This window comes from Antechinus flavipes, chromosome 3 (assembly GCF_016432865.1).
Source record: "Antechinus flavipes isolate AdamAnt ecotype Samford, QLD, Australia chromosome 3, AdamAnt_v2, whole genome shotgun sequence".
Lineage (NCBI taxonomy): Eukaryota > Metazoa > Chordata > Mammalia > Dasyuromorphia > Dasyuridae > Antechinus > Antechinus flavipes.
In genome coordinates this window covers 431,868,378-431,890,638 of record NC_067400.1, presented here as the reverse complement: position 1 = coordinate 431,890,638, position 22,261 = coordinate 431,868,378, and the positions used below count along the sequence as shown (strand labels likewise).

At 35.3% G+C, this 22,261-nt stretch overlaps 1 protein-coding gene across 1 annotated transcript in view; it reads right to left on the bottom strand.

Annotated features, from left to right (window-relative positions):
• Positions 1-507: 507 nt before the first annotated feature.
• The window catches only part of FAP (fibroblast activation protein alpha), a 90,510-nt gene continuing 68,756 nt past the window's right edge, over positions 508-22,261 (bottom strand). The window contains exons 21-26 of the mRNA XM_051986265.1: positions 14,187-14,241; positions 6,169-6,268; positions 5,003-5,067; positions 3,639-3,711; positions 3,296-3,369; positions 508-988 (exon numbers count right to left, since the gene is read on the bottom strand). Of these exons, the coding sequence (XP_051842225.1) occupies positions 887-988; positions 3,296-3,369; positions 3,639-3,711; positions 5,003-5,067; positions 6,169-6,268; positions 14,187-14,241 (469 nt within the window). The 3' untranslated portion in view covers positions 508-886. The remainder of the gene's footprint in view (positions 989-3,295; positions 3,370-3,638; positions 3,712-5,002; positions 5,068-6,168; positions 6,269-14,186; positions 14,242-22,261) is intronic.

Here is a 22,261-nt window from a genome sequence, read left to right as displayed (position 1 = left end):
TGTCATAATTATATTGCTAAGGGAAATCCATTTTGTGGGAATTATATATTCTTAAGAAAAAAATATCAGGTACTAAAGGTAATTTAAATTTCAGGATTCCTTGCTGAACCCATCCTTAAATTTGTGCCCATTTCATGATGAATAGAGGTCTGACTTAGGAGTCAGGAAAAAGGTTCAAGCCATGCCTCCGACAGTTAACTGTGGGATTATGTGGCAAGTTATTCTTAGTGCACTAGCAATTCAACAACATTGTTGGCAATCTGCATCATTGGAAGGAGGTACCATTCTAAGGAACTCCCCACACCAAAAAACAAGGTTCAGACACAAACAACAACAAACTTTTCTTGAATAGTACTTTTATGCCTATTGATGCTTTTCCTGATGTTCAGAGTTTTAATGAGACACCTAGGCCAATTATTCCAGTTTTTCTATCTTCTTGCAGACAACTTGATTTTATTTTTCTCTCCAACCAAGTACTTTTTTCTGACACAGAATCTGGGACTTAAGTGTTATGGAATTTGACACAGGAATAGCATTTTATTTTGAATTCAATTCAACAAACATTTTTTTTATTCTTTTAGAGAACATGTATTAAGACCTAAAAAAAAACCCAAACAGGTTATCAAAATCCTTCATCAATCTGAAGCAAAACTTGGGAATCCATTCTCTCATTCATTATTAAACTATATATGTAAACACAATTTAATTTAACCATGTCAGGCCCCTAATCAGTAACCGTTCTTTAGAATACAATTCGTTGAAGTGGCTACAAGAGCATATCCTTGACATTCTCATAGAAACAAGCAAAGGGGTTAAGAAGTTTACATTAAGATTTTGAAGACATGGTCATGAATTTTCTTCTTCTTTCTACTCTCCCTTCCATCTATTAGTCCGACAAAGAAAAACACTGCTTTAGGAAGTGGGTCATATGAATATAGAGATGATTAGTTGACAGGCCTGACAAGCCATGGTTCTGGTCTGAATACCACTGAAATAGAAAGGAAAGAAATTCATTTATTCCAGGAAAAAAAATGAGCTATGAATTCTTTTTTCTTTTGGTAAATAGAAGCATTTTTATTATTTTTGTAACATTTTGACTATGTACTTTCATAACAATAATAAAACTAATGATATCTCATATTTATGTAACTCGTTTTTCTAAGTGCTTTCCTAAAACAGAAGAAAATATTAACAAATTATTTATAAGTAAGCCATTTAGGCTTGGAAATTTTTCAGTAGCTCTTTTAAACCTTAATAAATGACTTTCATATTCTTTAATGACTATTTTGCTATTTTGAACCTATATATATTAGATTTTTCCTAGTTGAAGGAAATGTAAATTGAATATATATGACAATCATCCTAGAAATTCATGATACTTAAAGAAATTGTCATGAGGGAACTTGATAATTTTAAACTTTAATGTACATGAAATTACATTATATCCATGTTTTCAATGAATGAAGAAAACCAGTTTTTTTTTAATCTGTGCTATGCATATGTTACAGATCCATAACAAGAATGAGATCACTGTGGCTTTGTCCCACTACTTCAAAACTTAGAAGGTGCAAAAAGTTTATACACATACTCTTTCAGCACCTAGAAACTGTTATGGTAATTTCCTTCCTTCCTTTCTCTCTCCCTCCTTCCTTCCTCCCTTCCTCCTTCCTTCTTTTCTTTCTTTCTTTCTTTCTTTCTTTCTTTCTTTCTTTCTTTCTTTCTTTCTTTCTTTCTTTCTTTCTTTCTTTCTTTCTTTCTTTCTTTCTTTCCTTTTCTGAGGTGATTATGGCTAAATGACTTTCCCAGGGTCACACAGCTAGGAGTATTAAGTGTCTGAGACCAAATTTGAACTCAGGTCCTCCTGTCTTCAAGGCCAGCATTCTATCCACTGCACTAGCTGTCCTGTCTTGATTATTTCTTGCATTGTTTTCACATCCTGAATTACAAAGTTGGTTTAAGGGCAATGTTTTTTCCACTTTCTTGGAAACATTTTGTATAGGATACTGAAATCTCTTGGGGGCAGGTTCCCAGGTGATACAAGCTTCCTCCCCACAACAGTTTGAAAACATCCTTCCACATTTTGTACTTTACTGACCTGAGCCACATGGTACATCCCTTTTTGTCACTTTGTACCTAGGCTATCATTCTAAGGATCCTACCACTCCTTTTTTGGAGGCCCAACCAACTATGCTGGGGATCTGAACTAGAATCTCTGGATGATGGCCCTCCCCTCTCCCAGCATAACTGTATCTGTATTGGAATGTTCCCTGCACAACACAATCTGTTTTACTTAGGGTGAAAAAAAATTTATAAAATTTCTGTAGGCTATAATAAAGCATATAATCTTAGGTCTTATTTCTATTATTTTTCTTATATTCTATCTTAAATTTATAGCCAGAAGAGTATAATCCAATAAAAAGAAGATTTTTGTGTGTCTCTCTATAGCTAGATTTGGCTAGACAAGGAAGTAGGAGTCAGAAGATCACAGGATAGATCCATTTAACCTATTTCAGTTTGTAGCTTTCTCATCTGTAAAATGGTGATAATAATTTCTGCCCTACCTAACTAACGTGATCATTGTAAGGGCCAAGTTATGTAACCAAGATAACAGCACTATGAACACTGGTAAGTATAAAACATGATGAAATGGATGATGTATAATGGTTCCAATCAGGAACAAATTAGTTCTCAAAGCATGGAAACATTGTCCTGGGATGTTCCATCCAGCCTTTTCCTGTGTATTCCTTCCTCTCAATACAGACCACACTTCTTATCTGTACCAAATTAAAGGGTAATCTATTTCCAATATTTTTGGAAGCATAGCATTTGGTTCTCTAGTAAGACTGTATGCTTATTGAGAGAAGGGATTAAAAATGTTGCATTAATAGCACAGTAAGATTAAAAGGATATAGTACTAGATGTTAGAAGATCTGGGGTTTGTTTCTAAATTAACCAATCATATGACCATCTTTGAGTCATTGCTTCTCTGAGATAGGGACCAAACCTAAAAATATTATACAAAAATAATAGAAACTTAGCACATTGGTGCTGAAATAGGTCTTAGAAATAATATTATCTGGATTCCTCTTTTTTACAGATCAAGAAACTGAAGCCCAAATAGAAGTGACTCGATCAAATCCTTCAAATTATTTGTTGAAAACTGAATCACAAAATGGAGACTGGAACCTGGTCTCCCAACCCACAATCCCATCCTTTTTCTACCAAGTTTTACTAGATGTTCTGATTTTTGCCTGGGGCGCACAGTCCTGAGAACAAATAAAAAGGAATTATGTACCATTGCTTGGAAATCCACTTGTGCATTCACCAGAGCTTTAGCAATCTGTGCTGAGTTCTGAAAGTGTACATTATCTGCAAGAGAGATATTTGAAGTGCTATTAAAACCTGGTAAATATCAAAAAGCATGGAGTGACAATACACTGACTGGAAATGAACACTAACAATTATCTAGTCATAGAGATGACACCGTCAGCAGTGAGTAAGCGAACTTCTATATGGAAATGTCCTCGACACCTCTGTACTGACCCTGAGCACAGGCATAGGAGGATGCTTAATGTTGCTCAAACAAAGTGATGCTGGCTCAGTATTTTTATGTGTAAGAGTCTTTCTTAAAACCTCACCATCTGCTGTTCCATGGATGAGAAGATAGTCGACATTTTTGAAATATTCTGCCCTTGCCATCACTGTTGAATTCTGAAAAAGAAAGAATATTATCAGCTCAGTAGCTGCAAGCTCTAACACATTGTGTCCATAGAAAACCACCTAAATTAGCAGCCAGAGGATCAGGCACTATTATTGAAATTATTTATTACATTGACTGAAAAATATTTAGGAATTAAAGTATCACATTTTTATCACCTCTTAAATTACCTCAAATAAACAATGAAATCCTAAAAGAATCTTAGCTTGTACAATTACAAGAGTAACAAAGTATAGAATAAAGGATTCCTTTTTGGACATGGCCAAGTCAAAAATTTGCTGCTTGAGTATGTGCATTTATTGTGAAGGTTTTCCTTTTCTTTTTTATTGTTCTTCAGATATGTGGAGAAAGAAGAGGGAGAAAAAATTTATGCTTGTCAAAAAATGCATGAGAATGAAATCAGTAATTCATTCTGAAATCAAGATTTGGTCAAATCATACTTCTACTCAGAATTATTCAATGGATCCCAATTGTTCATGAGTAAATTCAAATTCTTTTGTTCTATGTTCAAGGTCCTCAACAATCTGGCACTTTTATCCTGGAACTCTATTAGAACCTTTTATGTCTCTTCTGGTCCAGGTAACTCCTACAATTCTTCCCTTGATATTCCCATATTTGTGCCTTTCCTCATACTCTAGTCACATTTCATTGACTGGAATGTTATTTCTTCTCTTTTGCTTGTTGAATTTCTACTTATCCTTTATAGTCAAACTCAAGTGCCATGAAGGTTTCCTGGATCACGTTTTGTTTGTTTATGATTCCCCCTGTCATCTCCTTTGAACATTATATAATAGTTTGTCTTATAATTCTCAAATGCATTTTTAATATAATAATCTATATTTTAGCAATCTGTTCTTGTCTTTCCTCTTTAATGGACTAAGTATCATTAGGGTAGCGACTTTTGTTTCTCTTTGTATTTTTCCTTTCTTGCCCAGTGTTTACTCACATGTAGTAGGTAATTAATAAAATTATTTTTGACCAAATGTTAATTGTAGACATAAACAGTGCTTTGACAATTTATGTCTAAAGTAGTGGTGAGGGTAGCATTAAAAAGTAACAATAACTAAATTCCATTTAATTCAACAAATAGTTACATTAAGCATTCATTATGGTCAAGGAATATTGTCTTATTTGGCAACATTCTGCTTTACAAGTTAGGACAAAGAGTTGGGACTTTTGATTAGTTGTCCTGAATCTAAAACATGCATTCTAAATGACCTATTCAAAATTCTCTTGTACAATCAAAATTAAAATCACAGAATGAAGAAAATATAAAATTCTTACTTTATAGTGTTCAAGATTATCTGACTTTGTAGGAAGACCCATGAAGCGCTCAGTGTAAATAGATGCTGAAATACATTTTTGTAAGAAATTATAAGTATACATTCCTTTATTTTCCAAAACACCTATACAAATGCTTTTCCCATCTCATCAAATTAATTTGGTTGAAATTTGTGACTTTTTAAAAACCACGTTCCAATAATCATATATTTATCAGAGCCTCTGTGCAGGAGCTTCCCCTATTGGACCATAGTAAGAAGTGCTTTTTTGATCAAACTAGACCCCAGAAAGGAAGCAATGTGATAAAGAGAAGCAATATATCCAAAATCTTGGGGGCCATTTGTTACTATAGGAAGGAGTGGACTTCAAATTTCAACTTCTCTACCATCATCGGCAAACTTATTTTAAAAAGTGGGGTGCCATAGAGAAGAATTACACTCCAAGATAACATTCTCTAGAAATATATCCAAAGGCATATCTTTCTTATTGTTGTTAAGAGAACAGCTTGAAACTATGGCACCATCTTTTCCTTTCTTACTTTGCCTCTATTCAATACCTCAGTTACCCCCCTTCATCACTCCCACCTCCACTCTCCCCCAGAGAGGGAGATAAGACTGACTGGGGAAAACTCATTTGATCAATTACTAGAATTAATTCAAATCACTTAATCCATCCTACATGAATTTTGACATTAAAAAAAAACTGCACGGGGAAAATGCAAGTCTGAAGTAAAATCAATGTCTTTAATTCCTGGAGCTATTGACTTGGCACCTTCAAATTGTGCAGGGTAGATTCAGTGACATCTCAGCCCCAGGGCTTCATTCACACCAGATGTGCTTGGAAGTCTTATGATTGCAATGTAGTAGCATGTAAAGTTATGGACTTGATTCAGTTTTTAAAGATTAAATTCAAAGGTAGCACAAGGAATTTCAGAGACAATAAGAATTATGAATATATAAGTGAGAATTCGCTCTTAAAACAAAATATTTCTATTGTAATGCAGTTGTAATGACTTAAGTAAACATATCTACTTGTGGATTCTTATCCACATGCTCATGATAGGGGCAAATTTGGCAATATATCTTGCTTTTTTAAAAAAGCAGCTTCATATATAGGGTGATTTTGTGCTAAATGATTTACAACTTAACATTTATGAGATGTTTTCGTACCATAATATTCCCAACTGGAGACTGGAGCCACTGCTATTCCACATTTAAAAAGACCAGTTCCAGATCCAAGGGCCAGTGAAGAAACATATCCACCATAGGACTGGAAAGAAATTAATCAAAATTAGCATATATTTACTTGCATTGACCTTTTTTTTCTTTTTTCACATTTTACTGCTAAAAAGGTGAGGAAGAGTTTGAAATTATGAGTGTGGGTTGATTCAAATAGAACCTCTTAAAACGTGATAGGAGTAATTAAAGAGCTATGAACATTAGTAATAGGAAAAGTCTTGTTTTATCTTCTGAATTGTTCATTTCCATTTCTAACCCTACAATGACCCTGTTACAGGAAAAAATCATTTTTTTGAATAAATTACAAAAAAAATAATGAAAACCATACTCCTAAGGAAAAATGCAAGTGCAATTCCATTGTTTGCAAAAGCCACAAGAGGGACAGTTTAGTCCTTCCTTTGATTCTCTTCAGTTAACAAGCCTGATAAAAAGAAAATAAGGAATGAGGTGAGAAAGTCCTTCTTGATTATGTTACCCTCAAGTACATTTCTGAATGCAATAAGACAAATGTGTTCAAGAGTCTTACTAAATTCAACAATTGACTGAGACACCTTTTGGCCAGTCCATATTGATAGCTCCTGAAAATTGATTTGAAAATTGACCAGAGACTGCAAATGAATGAAAAAAATATTCATTATTATTAAGACCTTTACTTAATTTTCAACTCTTGAAAAATTCCTTTAGTGAGTCGTGGTTATAGAGCATACTCATTAGCAAAAACCATCTTGAATAAAAAGAAACCATCTAAATTATCCTATAACCAGCCTCTACCTAAGAAGCTCTTTAAAATAAATAAGCTTTGATAGAGAAAAATGTATTTTTTGTTGTTTGTGTTTTTTTTTAAGACAGAATGAACTAAATACTTTGGAAATAATTTTTTTAAGTGACAATATTATACCTATTTCAAGCTTTCATTTGAAATGTAAAAATAATTTGTTCTGATTAGTAGACTAACAACAACTATTTTGGGAACTGAAGCTAAATTTCACTCTTAATTTTAGATTCTAATGACTGTAGAATGAGTTTGGGATCTCTGCACATAAAGCCGTCTATAAACCTCACTATTGTTCTTGATTTTATTGAAATAATTCATACTTCCCAATGAGAAATAAGGTACCATCGCATTTCACTTCTATATTTAAAAACTGGCCAGAGATTGCAAAGTAAAGAAATGATACTCATAAAGACATTTATTTCAGACTGTGTGGGACAGGTCCAGGGCAAGACCTCCTTTCCAATCCAATTAATTAATCAGAGACATCATCAGATAGAAAGAGAAATCATTTATTTAATCCCTGCAGGGAGAGGCCCAGACATCCACCTGGGAGCTAGCCCGCGCTCCTGCCATGTGCTCCTGGAATCTGACCTGCTTCTGACTTGTCCAGGGTTCAAAAGCAAGACTCAAGCCTTCTCATTGGATAGACTAGCAGGATGTAACCATCCTTGACCAATGGTCACCAACACTCACAGGTTATGTCACTTCCTGCAACTTCCTGTATCTCAGCTTCAAAGTTCATTCCTCCAGAGATCAAATGGCCTCCTCCCCAGGTCCCAAAGTTCTGGGAACAGGGATCATGTGACAATACTGAGAAATACTTCATCCAATCAATCCCATTCAAGACTTTTGGATCAGAATCTTTTGGAATAATTTATGAACCCTCTCTATGTGAATGATTGCATTGATTTTAGATGAAATTTCCAGATTCCATCTAAGGCGAATTAAATAAGTTGAGTTTATAGAAAGAAAAGTCAAAACTCCCAGAGAGACAGAATGGCCATGGATGCTCATTTTAAATCTCAGCCAGTTTGGAAAAGCAAGTCTACAAGTAGAGATGACTTTTTATTCTCTGAAATGTGGGTGTGCCTCCTAAGCAGAGTGGGTACCGGAGGTGAGAAAGAGCCCACTTAGCAGAGCTGAAATGAGAATTCTAGAATGCTGTCCTTTGCACTTAGAGGCAGCTTGCCATTTTGTTTAAAGTATAATTTAAAACATAGTTTCATTTACATAGGAAATCATGCTGAGATTTACAAAACACTTTAAGTGAACATAGCTTGCACTGGAGCAAACTCAGTTGATTGGGGACAAAGCCAGCAGACAGTCTAGAGGGTGACATGACTGTAGGCACTACCCCAAATGGGGCAGAGGGAGAGATGATGGCCCAGGAAGGAGCAAATAGTCCCCCAAAGAAACTAGGTTCAGAAATGTTTGGGGAAGGGGAATGCAACTCCAGGAGAGAAGTGCCATAACAATAGAACTCACCTTCAGGGAGACTTGTATATTCTATGCTTCTAAAGATCTATAAGGGTTTGTGTGGGCTTTAGGAAGGAAGCACAAGGCCCTCTTTTCCCCAGTGTTAGCACCCTGAAGCAAAAAAATTCAGGTATTCAATGATATTTATGGCTCTGTACTGCTGTAACAGTGGGGCAGCTGAGTGGTACAGAGGACAGAGAGCCAGGCCTGTTGTCAGGAAGATGCGAGCTAAAATGGCGTGTGATGGGCAAGTCACTTAATCCCTATTTGCCCTAGTGAGCTCACACTGGAGAAAGAAATGGCAACTTTGTGAAAGGAAAAAAAATTAGAAAAATTCCATGGAATCACATAGAGTCAGACAGAACTAAATGACTGAACAATAATCACAGCAAAATAACTATGACAAGTATGCTGGAGTCTTTTCCAATGGTCCTCCTTCTAATAGTCTGAAAAATGCAAAAACATATAATCTCTCTTGTTACATAACCCTCATTTTCACTGTTGATGATCTCTATTGATTGAATTTACTTTAGCTATCAGAAGAAAAAGAAACCCATCTTTTGAACTATTGCTTATTCAGTAGCACCTGGTCAGAAAGGCTTCATTATATTAACTATATTAAAGCTGTAACTTGACAGTCTAAGCCTAATAATTTAAATAGACCTTACACTTATATCTTTATCTAAATGACTCAGTTCTCCAATGCATTAAACAAAGAATATGAAATACAATGCTGGGCCCCTACTGAGTAATCAAGAAACATACTAAATTTAATTAAAAACTGAACAGCCTATAGCAATAGGAAAAGGTCAGAACTTGGAACCCTAACTCTGCTCCTTTCTAGTCATTGCCCTTTCTATTTCTGAGTTTTCTCCTCTATAAGTTACATAGATTAATGAATAGAGCACCGGACTTGAAGTCAATTAAACCTGAGTTCAAATCTTTCTTTTGACATTGATCATGAGTAAGTCGATCTAATGAGTATTTTAAAAGCATTTTCTCTATGTCAGGCACTCTGCTAAACGCTGAGTATACAAACAAATAAAAACAAATTCCTATTTTTAAGAAGTTTGTAGTCTAATAGAGGATACTATATGTTAAAAAAAACCTATCTACAAATAAAACATATTCAGGAAAAATTGAAGATTAATTTCAGAGGGAATTTAATCAATGAGATTAAAGAATAGAAAAGGCTTCTTGCAGAAGGTGATACTTTAGCTGAGACTGAAGGAAGCCAAGAAGTTAGATGAGGTAGGAGAGAGCTCTAAGCATGGTGGACAGCCAGTGAAAATCCCCAAAGATGGAGAGTTATATTTGAAGAACTGCAAAGAGGCCAATGTCACAGAGTATGTATGGCATGCTTGGTGTAAAAATGCTAGAATAATAGAAATGGGTATGGTTACATGGGAATCAGAGCAGTCATGTGTATCTGAGTAATATATACAGGGAATGTTGAAAACATTAAAGCACTATTTAAATGTTATCTTTATTATTATTACTGTAAAACTGAAGGAGTTGGGCCAAGATGATCACTGAGATCCCCTCTGTTTCTAGCATTCAATGGACACCTGACAGTTTATATATTAAAGCCAAAAATAATGTGAGAAGTTGGGGATGCACATTATTTCCTTAAAAGATAGAGACCGAGAATGATGACAGCCAATTGATCAATTAGCCACTAAGCATCTTTAAAATGCTTACTATTTGCCAATTACTGTATTATGCACAAAGGTATAACCATAGCTCCGGCCCTCAATAAACTCATATCTTAGTAGGGAGGCAACATGAAAATACTTTAAAAAAATACAAGGGGTGAGTGGAAAGTATTCTCAGAGAGAAAGTATTGGGAGGAAGGAGGGAGAGAGATTGTGAAAGGGTTCCTGCAGAAGGGGATTTTAAGGAAGTCAGGGAAGTTAAGAGACTGCGGTCAGTATAAAAAGCATTCTAGGCAAAAGAGACAATCAATGAAAAAGCACCATAGCAAGTAAGTATGACTCTTTTCCCATAACCCTTACCCTCCAGTGCTAATATCCTGGGGCAAAGCAAATACTGTTCACCTTCCATTTCAATAAAGGAATTTTTTATTTTCTCACTAGTCTAGGTCGTTGAAGAAAATATTTGTATTTTTTTAAAGACCAAATTGCTTAGATAATCACATCTATATAGAAATAAATCTTGAACTGAGAGAAACATAGTTGTTAAAGACTTGGCTTTGAAATAGATATTAAATAAATTCTAGGAATCATGGAAACACACTTTCCTCCATGAAGCTAGAGTTTAAGGATAACACCTTAGTGAGAGTAAGTTTTATTTTGTGCATTGGATGTGCCTTTGGCTCAAGGCCCCTAAGAGACAACAATGATGGCTGGAAAAATGTTCTGTTCCATACTCTTTGAAAGGATCTGGAAAACTGTAACTTTGCTGGCAGAACTGGCCCAAGGCATCATCTATTTTGGTACCCTCTCACCTATTATTTCATTACTCATCACACAGAATTTATGCTATATCTTGGCTGCCCACCCAGACATATCTCTATATTTTCCCCTTCCTTCAATTCCTTCCCAGTTAGGGCTTGACTTCCAGCTGGCTTGGAAATGAATCTTATGAATCAAGCAGAAACTGATACTGTGTTTTCAATCAGTCCATTAATCAACAAGAGTTTATTAAGCACCTATAATGTGCCAGAAACTGTGCTGGAGGGACAAAAACAAAAATGAAACGAGTTTGAATTTTATCAGAAGAGCTATTATGTACATTCATAAGTAAATAAAAGATTAATAAAAGGCAATTTTTGTGGAAGGCAATAGCAGTTGAGGGGATCTAGAGAGGCAACTAGAGAAAGCAACTTTTGAGCTGAGCTTTAAAGGATATTAAGTATTCTAAGTGGCAGAGGCAAAGAGAGAATACAGTACTTGGGCAAAGGTACAGATATGGGAAATGGATTTTGTATGTGAAGAACATGAAAAAGTCCCCTTTAGATGAATGCAGAATGCATAAAGAGCAGTAATGTTTAATAAGTTTGGAAAGGCAGGTTAAGTCCAGGTTGTTAAAATGTTTAAATACCATACAAAGGAATATGTATTTTATAACCAGCATTAATAAAGATGTACTGTAGCTTACTTAGCTACGGGGCTGTTAGACTCGTGCTTTCAGAATATCACTTTGGTAGCTGATTGAAGGAGAAATGGGAAAGACCTGAAGTAGATGATCAGCTAGTGTTGGTGAGAGGAAGTTGGGGGCTGTATGAGTAGAAAGAAGGGAACAGATGTGAGAGATGTTGTGGGAGTAGAATTGACAAGACTTGGCAACTGTCTAGATATGTGGGGTGAGAGAATGAGGAGTTGAGGCTGCAAGTTTGGATGACTAGAAGTATGGCAATTCCCTTGACAGAAATAGGGAAGTTTGGAAGAAGGATGTGCTCTAGAGGAAAGAGAGTTCTGTTTTGGCTATGTTGAGTTTGAGAGGCTCAAAGAATATCCAATTGTGAATGTCTAATAGGCAATTGGTTATTAGATTGGAGGTAAGGAAGACATGTTATAAAGGTATATATATAGTGTATATATGTGTGCACACACATGTATGTATGTATATGTATATGTCATTTGGATTTGATGCGTTTTTTCCTTCCAAGGTTTTTTTTATATCTGGATAGTGGATCAATGTGAATTCTCTATATCTATATGTTCTCTGAGAAAGATAAAGTAATGAAAACACAGAATTTGTAGTTTAAAAACAAGTTTGTTATTATTATTATTATTTTAAAACCTGGATCAACCAAAGAAAAATGACTATGATTTTATGTAATTGTTAGACCTAATAGTTGGGTGCTGAGATCATTTACCTTGGGGATTTTGACATGGATACCAAATAAGACAATTCATTTTTTACATACTTCACTGGAACACTTCATTTATTACTACATTCCACTTGGTGTAGGTAGTTTTCACTTGGCCTATTTTAGGAGGGACCAAATAGCCAATTTCAGGAGATAACTTTCTTTTCATTACATTATGAGTGGTTTGACTGCTCTGTTAAGGGTGGAGATGAATCCTGCATACTCTGTTTCAGGCTTGATTTCACTCATTCCACATTATGGGGGCCCCTTACAGAAAATACAGCCAAGAAAAGCAAGCAGAGCAAAAAGCTATAAAGGCACAGCCATTAGCTGGTCAGGGCATACCTCCAATGGAAAGGGGAAGAAAAATGAAATTTTTCATGAGCAGTAATTACAATAATTTATAATCAGAAAATTGGAGAATATGCCAATATTTTCCATCAATTCTCATTACCTCACCAGCTGTGCCTAACAGGATGCCACTACTTTCAGTCAGTGTGCATTTTTTTAAATAACTGAAACTTTTTCAAATGTAAGAAACTATTTCTATGACATACAAATAAGAAATTGAAAGCTACTTAGTTTTCTCTTTTTCACACAAATGGAAATTAGGACTGGTAAAGGAATTTGCTTGGCAAAGAAAATATAAAAAAGCCAGGAGGTGACCGCATTGACCTGTATATTTTTTGAGGGGAGGAGTAATTTTTTTTCCCCAAGGCATTGGAGTTAAGTGACTTGCCCAGGATCACATAGCTAAGAAATGTTAAATGTCTGAGGACAGATTTGAACTCAGATTATCCTGGGCTGGTGCTCTATCTACTGTCCCATTTAGCTGCTCCCCAGATTGAGCTGTATATTAAGGAACTTACATTTTACAAGTTCATATGACAAAATAGTAGAGGATTAATGAAGCATGAATGGATAGTAAAAAAAAGATGGACACACCAAAAAAAAAAAAAGATTTCTAAAATTTGAAAAGAAAAAAATCTAAATCTTCCAAGTCTTCACAATTTTTATAATCTTGTCCACTCTTCTCTAAAATACAGTAGAGACACAGAAATTAACAGTTAATTTAGATTATTATTACAATAATTATTAGTTAATTTTATCAGTAGAGAGAGACAATTCACAAGAAATTCATTAGAAATAAAAAAGGAGCAGGGGCCTAAATGATCTAAATTTATTGTTCCCCCAAGTCAATCTATCCTCCACAGAGCTATCAAAGTAGTTTTCCTAAAAGGCAATTCCTCTCATGTTCTCAACAAATTCCAGGGACTCCCTACTATCTCTTGGAACAAATATCATTGTTAAGCATTTATCTTGTCCCTAATATAACTTTCCAGTTTTATAACATACCACACCTCATCACCCCCTCGCATGTTACAATCTTGTCAATATAGTTTTATTGTTCCTTAAACAATGGACTCCATTACTCATCTCCATGTTATGTCCTCCATGACTGGAATGTACTGTCCTTCACTTCTACCTCTTGCAATTCTTGGTTTCTTTCAAGACTCCTCTCAAGGGTTACCTTTTACATAAAATCTTTCCTGATTCCCTCAGTTGTGAGTACAACCTCTATCATCTTGTATCTATGTTGTGTCAGTTTTGCACCCATTACATGCCTCTCCTGATAGCATGTAAACTCCTTGAGGACTACTTTACTTTTGCATTTGTATTTCTAGCACCTGGCACAATTCTTGGCACATGGAAACAATAAATTTTTACTGATAGATTAATCAAACAAAAATATTGCTTAACTTTCATTTCACTCTATAGTGGAAAATAGTTTCAAGGAAACCATACAGAACACGTTAGAAAATACATTGACTATCAGGCATAGAAATATACAAAACAACTTACCCAGCCCCATATGGCTATTCTCTTTTCATCAATGAAACCCATTTCTATGAATTTTCTAAAGTAAAGGAAACACATGTTAAAATATATACACACTGCACTTATTATGAATTATATTCATGTAACAGCTAAATAATTTTTTAAAAGTCAACTTTTTCTTTTTTTTAAACTCATCAACTCTGGAGAATTTACATATATAACAGATATTAACTTCACTTTTTACAAAGGGCAAAAGAATTTCAGGCTCCCTAATATCTGTATTTTAACATAATTAATATGATTTCATTATAGTGGTTTCCTTCATAATCCCATGCATTTTATTTTATGCATTTAAAAATATTATTCAGAGTAGAGATTCATAGGATTCAGTGGTCATTGTTAAGAAACAAATATGAAAGGAGTGGATCTTGAGCTTTTTTAAAAGGACCTCATTGCAGAATTGCCAAGTACCTAGTGATGGCATGTGGTCTACACCAACTGTGGTTTAATTCAATGCTGGTTAGGAAGAAACTTGAGAAAATTCCCAAGAAACAGATGCAGTACCAGAATGAACCTGCAGAAAAGCAATGGCACAGTGTCCATATTCCAACAGAAATAGGCAAAAAGACAGAGGTAATGTAGATGGAGCCATAAAATGTTCTTTATTCATGCCGTTCAGGTTTTTGCTCACTGCCATCTGGACTTAGGGGTGAGTAATTGTGATTTGTTGACTCCCTGAGTTTCTTAAAAGGATTTCAGACACATTCTCCCTTGACTCTAATGTTCACACTGTGCAGGTTTCAAAGGTGTGGATGACTGGCAAAGTTATCCAAGCAAAGCTGCCATAATTTCTATGCATAAGCAAACAGGATGAGATACTGTGGGCCACAGCTGTCACCTGGAGCTCTAGGTGCAACTGAGGATTTGGGAGGGAAAAGTAAAGCAACATTGTCCATGCAAATAATGTTGCCAGGAAAGAAAAAAAAAAGAGGCATCAAGTTGCTACCTATTTCAGTCATTCCTCCACGTCCTGCACCAGATTCTGTGTTAAGGTGGAAGATGTTAAATGCCCTTGATGGAGGGGGAAATAATTTAATACCTTAAAAATATGTCTTTTTGCCTCTGATGCTTAATGGCCACTTCTAAGATATAAAATGCTATTTATGGCTTTATGATTATCTAGAAGCTAGCAATGAGACTGCCTTGGATGGATGATATAAAGCAAATAACAGATGCCACTTAGGAACAGAGGAAATTCTTAATGGCCCCCTTCCCTGTTTCATCCTGAAAAAGATGACTTGGACAGGAAATGATCTTGTAATAGTTAACAAGGAAATTAGATGAGAAAACATATTGTAGTAAAACTAAGTCAAAGGGTGATTGCGTAATCTAAAATCATCAAATTCAATAAAATACAGTCCTGAATTCTTTTTTTTAATGCCAAATAGAAGAGTTTATATTTGATTCTAAAAGTAGCCATTGGAAAATATTGCATGGAAGGTTGATGGGGCTGACATGATTAGACCTACACTTTAGGAAAAGCATTTTACAATGGAGGATGGACTTTAAAGGTAGGGAAGTTGAGGCAGGGGATTGTGAGGATATTGTAGGTGAGGTATTAAGAAAAAATACTTAGGGATTAAGGATCACAACTTGGGCAGAGTGTCACTCCCTAGTCCTTCAAATCAATGGCCAAGCATGGGCAGTGGCTTGGGCATATACTAGAAGGTGTTCTTTAATGAAGATCCCAGAACTCTAAATCTCTATCTTTATATCTGACTGCTATTACTACACAGATTTATAGGGACCAAGGAGGAGGGAAATTTTTTTGGCAGCCAATAAAAAGACTGTAAAAATACTTTTGTCATACAAAAGACTGTATGACACACTATCATACTATATGACAGACAGTATGACAAACTATTATACCCTTTTTTATGCCCTCTTTCCTCCCTCTTCATATCTCCTCATACCTTTTGATTAGAAAAATTTGCTAAATTAATTATTATCAGGACAACCTTGCAGATGCTGTCTAATGAAATCGACTTAACCCAGTCAGTGAATAGGTGGATCAATCAGTGGTAAAACATGGAGTCACCTTTGTCATCTAGGGCCTAGCAAAAGACCAATTTTCACAGGGATTATTAAAGTTATTGCAATAATCCCAGTGAGAAGTCATGAATATAAAGCAAAATTTCTGGGTTTAAGTCAAAGCAATCCTCAGAGGAAAAAAATCATATCTCTTTCTATTTTCTCTTTGAAGCTTGTGTTTAAATATCAAATTTTCTATTCTTCATTAGGAATACTTAGAATTCTTTTATTTCATTAAATATTTATTTCCTCCTTGTATGATTATATAGTTTTGCTGGGTAGGTTATTTTTGTTTGTAATTCAAACTTCTTTGCTTTCTGGAATATCATAATTGAAGTCCTCCACTTCTTTATAGTGATGGATACAAAATCTTGTGTGATCCTGACTGTAGTGCCTCAGTATTTGAATGATTTCTTTCTGACTGTTTTAAGTATTTTCTTCTTGATTTTTAAACATTGGAATTAAGTTATAATATTCCTGCAAATGTCAATTTTGGGCTCTCTTGTAGGAGGTGATCAATGGATTCTTTCAATTTCTAATTTGCTTTATGATTCTAAGATATCTCAGTTAATTTCTTGAAAAATAATGTATATTTTCATTTTTTATCATGGCTTTCAGGTGGTCCAATAATTCTTAGATTCTTTCTCCTCAATCTATTTTTCCAGGTCATTTGTTTTTCCTATAAGATATTTCATTCTATTTTTCCATTCTTTTGCAGATTTTGTGGGACGTTTACAAACAGCTGTAATAAGAACCATTGGAGATAATGCAGCAACAGAAATAATGACTAGACATTTGGCTAAGGAAAATGCCAATGAGATTTGCAAGAGAATTATATGGGGGCTAGACAAAAATGCTCCTTTAGAAGAAATCATAAGATGCTGTGCCACAGTGGGCACAAATGCTTATTATGCCCAGACTATGATAAACATGGAAAGACAAGGTCCTTCTTGGCAGAGGAATTCTAGAGAAATTCGTCGATGTTTTCAGTGCGGAAAAGTTGGACATTTGAGAGCTCATTGTAAATATGGAGATAGAGTGAGAAGACAGGGTGAGAGAAAACCTAAAACCCCATGTCCAAAATGTAATCGAGGCTTTCACTGGGCCTCTAAATGTATATTGACCCAGAAGAATGAGAGGCAGGGCCCAGCTCCAAAGTATCAATCAAAGGACAGGTGGGGCATGATAGCAGCTGAGGTTACACCCAGAGAGACTTTAGAAATTCAGAACTCTGATGTCATCAACCAACAGAAAAGCAATCAGGATTACAGTTGGGAAGAATACAGGCCTTTTAAGACAACAAGACAATATCCAATGCAAACAACTCCAATGTAATTACCAGATGATGAGGAGAAATCCCAAATTTGGTAAATAGAAGGGAATTAGGTTAACCGCTTGGGGAAGAGGATCTGCTTATATTTCCACAGATGGAGAAAGAATCAGATGGCTGATAAGGAGACTGTCAAAGAACTTTAAAATCTTCAGCTTTTAGTTCCTGAAAAACCAGCAAGAATCACTGGATTCCCTGAGATGAAAAATTGTTGATGAGACTTTTGCAGTACTTCAGAGCTTACAGGAATTATTAGATTCCTGGCGCATGAACTAATGGACAATGGATTCCTTATGGACTATTTCTAGGACTTATGGACATTTGTAAATTTTCAGGTCGATTTATGTTGTTACATTACTACTAGCCTGTGTTATATTACTATGTGCTTATGTATTTTAAGCAATTGCAAGAATCATTGGATTTCTTGAGATGAAAGATTGTTGATGAGACTTTTGCAGTAGTTAAATTTTCATGTTGATTCATGTTATTTGTTACATTACCACTAGCCTGTGTTATATTGCTGTATGCTTTTGTAAATTATGTATAATGCCTCCCATATTGATGGATTTATGTATACCATGTATATCTGTTACAAAGTTCTGGCCCATATTGATGGATTTATGTGTACCCCCTCAGAAACCCCCTATGTTTTAAAACAAAAGAAAGGGGGAGATGTTGGAATCCTTACTAACTGCTAAGTAATTAGAGTTGATCTAATCTTACAAGAAGATGTTTTGGGCAGAACCTGAAACAAGGTACTAAGTAGAACTAAGTTCAATGAGTTCACACCTCCCTTGAAGCTCGTTGGGCCAGAGAGCACTATGGGAGAAAACCCATAATCCCTCTCTCTCGTATCCCACAATTCCTCCCTCTTGGATAAAAGAAACAGACAGAAGCTCTCGGTCAGATTTCAGTAGAGTTACGCCAGAAGCCCTCTCTCCGAGGCAAGGCAGAATATTTTCCACTTGGCTGGCTGGTGGCAGAAGTGTTCTTCGGAGAGAGGAAGACGCTACAAGTCGAGATTTCACCGGAATGACATGAAGACTGGAGCTGGCTGGAGGCTGAAGACAGCAGAGGCAGAGGCTGAAGGACTAGACCTTTGGATTTAAAGACATTTGGAGAGAGCTCTTGGAACCAAGCAGAGAGATAGGCCTCTAAGCTAACCGGGCTATATTGGAGATCTGAACTTTTATCACCTGGCTGCGTTTTGAGAAGAAAAAGCTCACAACATGCAGTTATTTAAAGATAGAGAATTTCCCCTAAGAACTGCTTTAGCTGCATGCCATAGGTTTTAGTATTGTCTCAGTATTGTCATTTTCTTGCATGAAATTATGGATTGTTTCTGTGATTTGTTGTTTGATCCACTGATTCTTTAGAATTAGATTATTTAATTTCCAATTGGTTTTTAGTCTATCTTTCCCTGCCCCCTTTATTGAATATAATTTTTATTGCATTGTGGTCTGAAAAGAAAGCATTTACTATTTCAGCCTTTTTGCATTTAATTGTGAGGTTTTTATGCCCTAATACATGGTCAATTTTAGTGTAAGTACCATGTATTACTGAGAAAAATGTGTATTCCTTTCTGTCCCTATTCAGTTTTCTCCAGAATTCTATCATATCTGGGTATTTTAGGATCCTATTAATCTCTCTAGTTTCTTGTTTATTTATTGTTATATTTGTCTGATTCTAAGAGGAGAAGGTTAAGGTCCCCACTAGAATAGTCTTACTATCTATTTTTTTCCTGTAACTGGCTAAAAATCTTCTCTAGGAATTTTCTTGCTCTACCACTTGGTGCATACATATTTAGTATTGTTACTACTTCATTATTTATGATATCCTTTATCAAGATGTACTTTCCTTCCTTGTTTCTTTAATAAGATCTATTTTTACTTTTATTTTATCTGAGATTAGAATTGCTACTTCTGCTTTTTTTTTTAACTTCAGCTAATGCATAATAAATTTTGTCCCAGCCTTTTACCTTTACTCTGTATGTGTCTTTCTGTGTCAAATGTGTTTCTTGTAAACAACCTATTGTAGGATTCTGTTTTTTAATCCACTATGCTATTCCCTTTCATTTTATGGGAGGATTCATCCCATTCACATTCACAGTTATGATTACCAGCTTTGTATTTCCCTCCATCGTATTTTCTCCTGTATATACTTTTGTTTTCCCCACCTTTTCCTCAGTCATGCTTTTTTACCCACTCCACTCACTACCTTATCTTTTATCAATACTTTCAACCTTCTCTTACCTTTTTCCCTAGTGTTTCTATCCTGTTCTTCCCTTTTCTTTTCCTCTTTCTCCTCCTACTTCTTTATAGGATTAAATAAATTTCTAAACTTAACTGAATGATTAAATTCCTTTGTAAAGTCAAAACTGATGAGATCAAGTTTCAGATAATGCTAATCCCCTTTCCTTTTCCCCTCAATTGTAATTGTCTATTGCACCTCTTCATGTGAACTAATTGATCCATTATACCTTCCCTTTCTTCTTTTTTTCAGTACAGAGTTTTTCCCATTCCTTAATATTTTTTTCTTTAATGTTATCACATCAGGTACTATTCACAACCACATCCTCAGTCCATGTGTTGACTCCTTCTGTCTGCCAGACAGTTCTCAAGAGTTATTTTTTTCCTGTCTAGGGATGTAAGTAGTTTAATCTTTATATTTATATATATTTCCCTCCTGTTCTCTTGAGTCCTGTGTTTGTAAATTAAATCTTCTGTTTGTTCTGTTTTTTTCAATAGGAATCACTGAAAGTCTCTTATTTCACTGAAGCTCTATCTCCTCCCCTGAAAAATGATACTGACTCTTACTGGGTAGTTATCTTTTGGTTGTACTCCAGGTCCTTTGCCTTTCAGAATATGGTATTTCAGGCCTTCTGATCCTTTACTGGGGAAACTGTGGAATACTGTGAGATTGCTTCTTGATATTTCAATTGTTTTTGTCTGGTAGCTTGCAATATTTTTTCCTTGAGATTATAGTTTTGAAATTTTGTAACAATATTCCTTGGATGGATTCTTTCAATGAGTGTTTCTCCCTCTGTTTCTAGAATATTGGGGCAGTTTTCCTTAATGACCTCTTGTACAATGATATCCAGGATCTTTTTCTGATTATGGCCTGAAGATAAATCAGTAATTTTAAAATTGTCTCTTCTGGATCAATTCTCCAGGCTGACTGTTTTGCCAATGAGGTATTTCACATTTTCTTCCATTTTCATTCTTTTTAGTTTGTTTGACTGATTCTTGTTGTCTCTCAAAGTCCATTTGCTCTGTTCTAATTTTTAATATGTGATTTTCTTCAATTAGCTTTTGTATCTCTTTTTCCATTTAGTTTATTCTACTGTTTAAGAGGTTGTTTTCTTTAGACAATTTTTTCATTCATCTTCCAAGCTGTTGACTCTCTCATGCATACCTTTCATTTCTTTTCTCATTTTTTCTTCTACCTCTCTTATTTGCCTTTTGAAGTTTTTTATGAGCATTTCTAAGAAGCTCTTTGGACTTGAAACAAATTTATCTCACTCTTTCAGATTTCTTCTGTGGACATTCTGTTCTCATCTGAGTTTGGGTTTTGGTTTGCCTTGAGACCATAGTAGCTTTCCATGGTCAAAATTCTTTTCTATTTCTTGTACCTTTCCTTTCCTTTCCTTTTGGTATTTTCTCTTTTTTTACTTTTAGGGTGGAGCTCTGCTCCTGGGGTAAATGGGGTAGAATTGAGATGAAGAAGTAAAGTCAGTAAGCTGCTCGAACTCTCCCAGTTTCCCTTTAAAACCATATGAAACCAAGCCTCTGAACAGTCCAATGGAACAAAATCATTCTCCAGCTTGAGATAGACTGAAAAAACTTCAAGAAAGGTCAGTCTTACTCAGATGAAAAAGGTGTTCAGCCCAGGTGAGACAGACTCTGGGAAAGCTGGGAAGAGGGTCTTGATCACAGCCTGGTACTTAATAAATGATGTTTGGAGTGTATTACATTAATCTGATTACAAGCTTTATGAGGACAGGAAACATGCCTTATCTCAACTTGCTGTCTCAGCATAGTAGCCAGTATAGTGATTCATAGTAAGATGAAAATAGATTAAAATTTTCCCTGGCAGGGGAATCTCTTCACTGACATATTATGTAAAAAACATCTGAAAAAATGTATCTATAATCTGTTTTAAAACATTCATTAAAATTTTGACCTATGGAATTTATCATTTAGAGTTGTTCAGTCCTTTCAGTGGGTTTCTGACTCTTCCTGATCCCATTTGGGGTTTTTGTGGCAAAGATACTAGAGTGATTTGACATTTCCTTCTTCAACTCATTTTACAGACGAGGAATTGAAGCAAAGAGGGTTAAATTTTTTGTCCAGAGTCACACAGCCAGTAAGACTCTTGAGGTCAGATTTGAACTCAGTAAGATTTTCCAGACTCCAGGGCCAACACTTTATCAACTGCGATATCACATTGCCACATTTAGTGTATACCAGGCTCTAATTTCAGATTCTGGTTCTCCATGCCTCTCTTTTTACCCAACCCCATTCCCCACATCCTCTTTAAACCACCTCATACTAGTACTATCCATTATCTGGTAACAATATTTGTTCAGATAAATTTTAAAAGTTATGACTTAAATTCGGATATTGAAAGCCAAAAAAGGCATATAGATTATGTTGTTCTGAAGATTGTAAAACATATC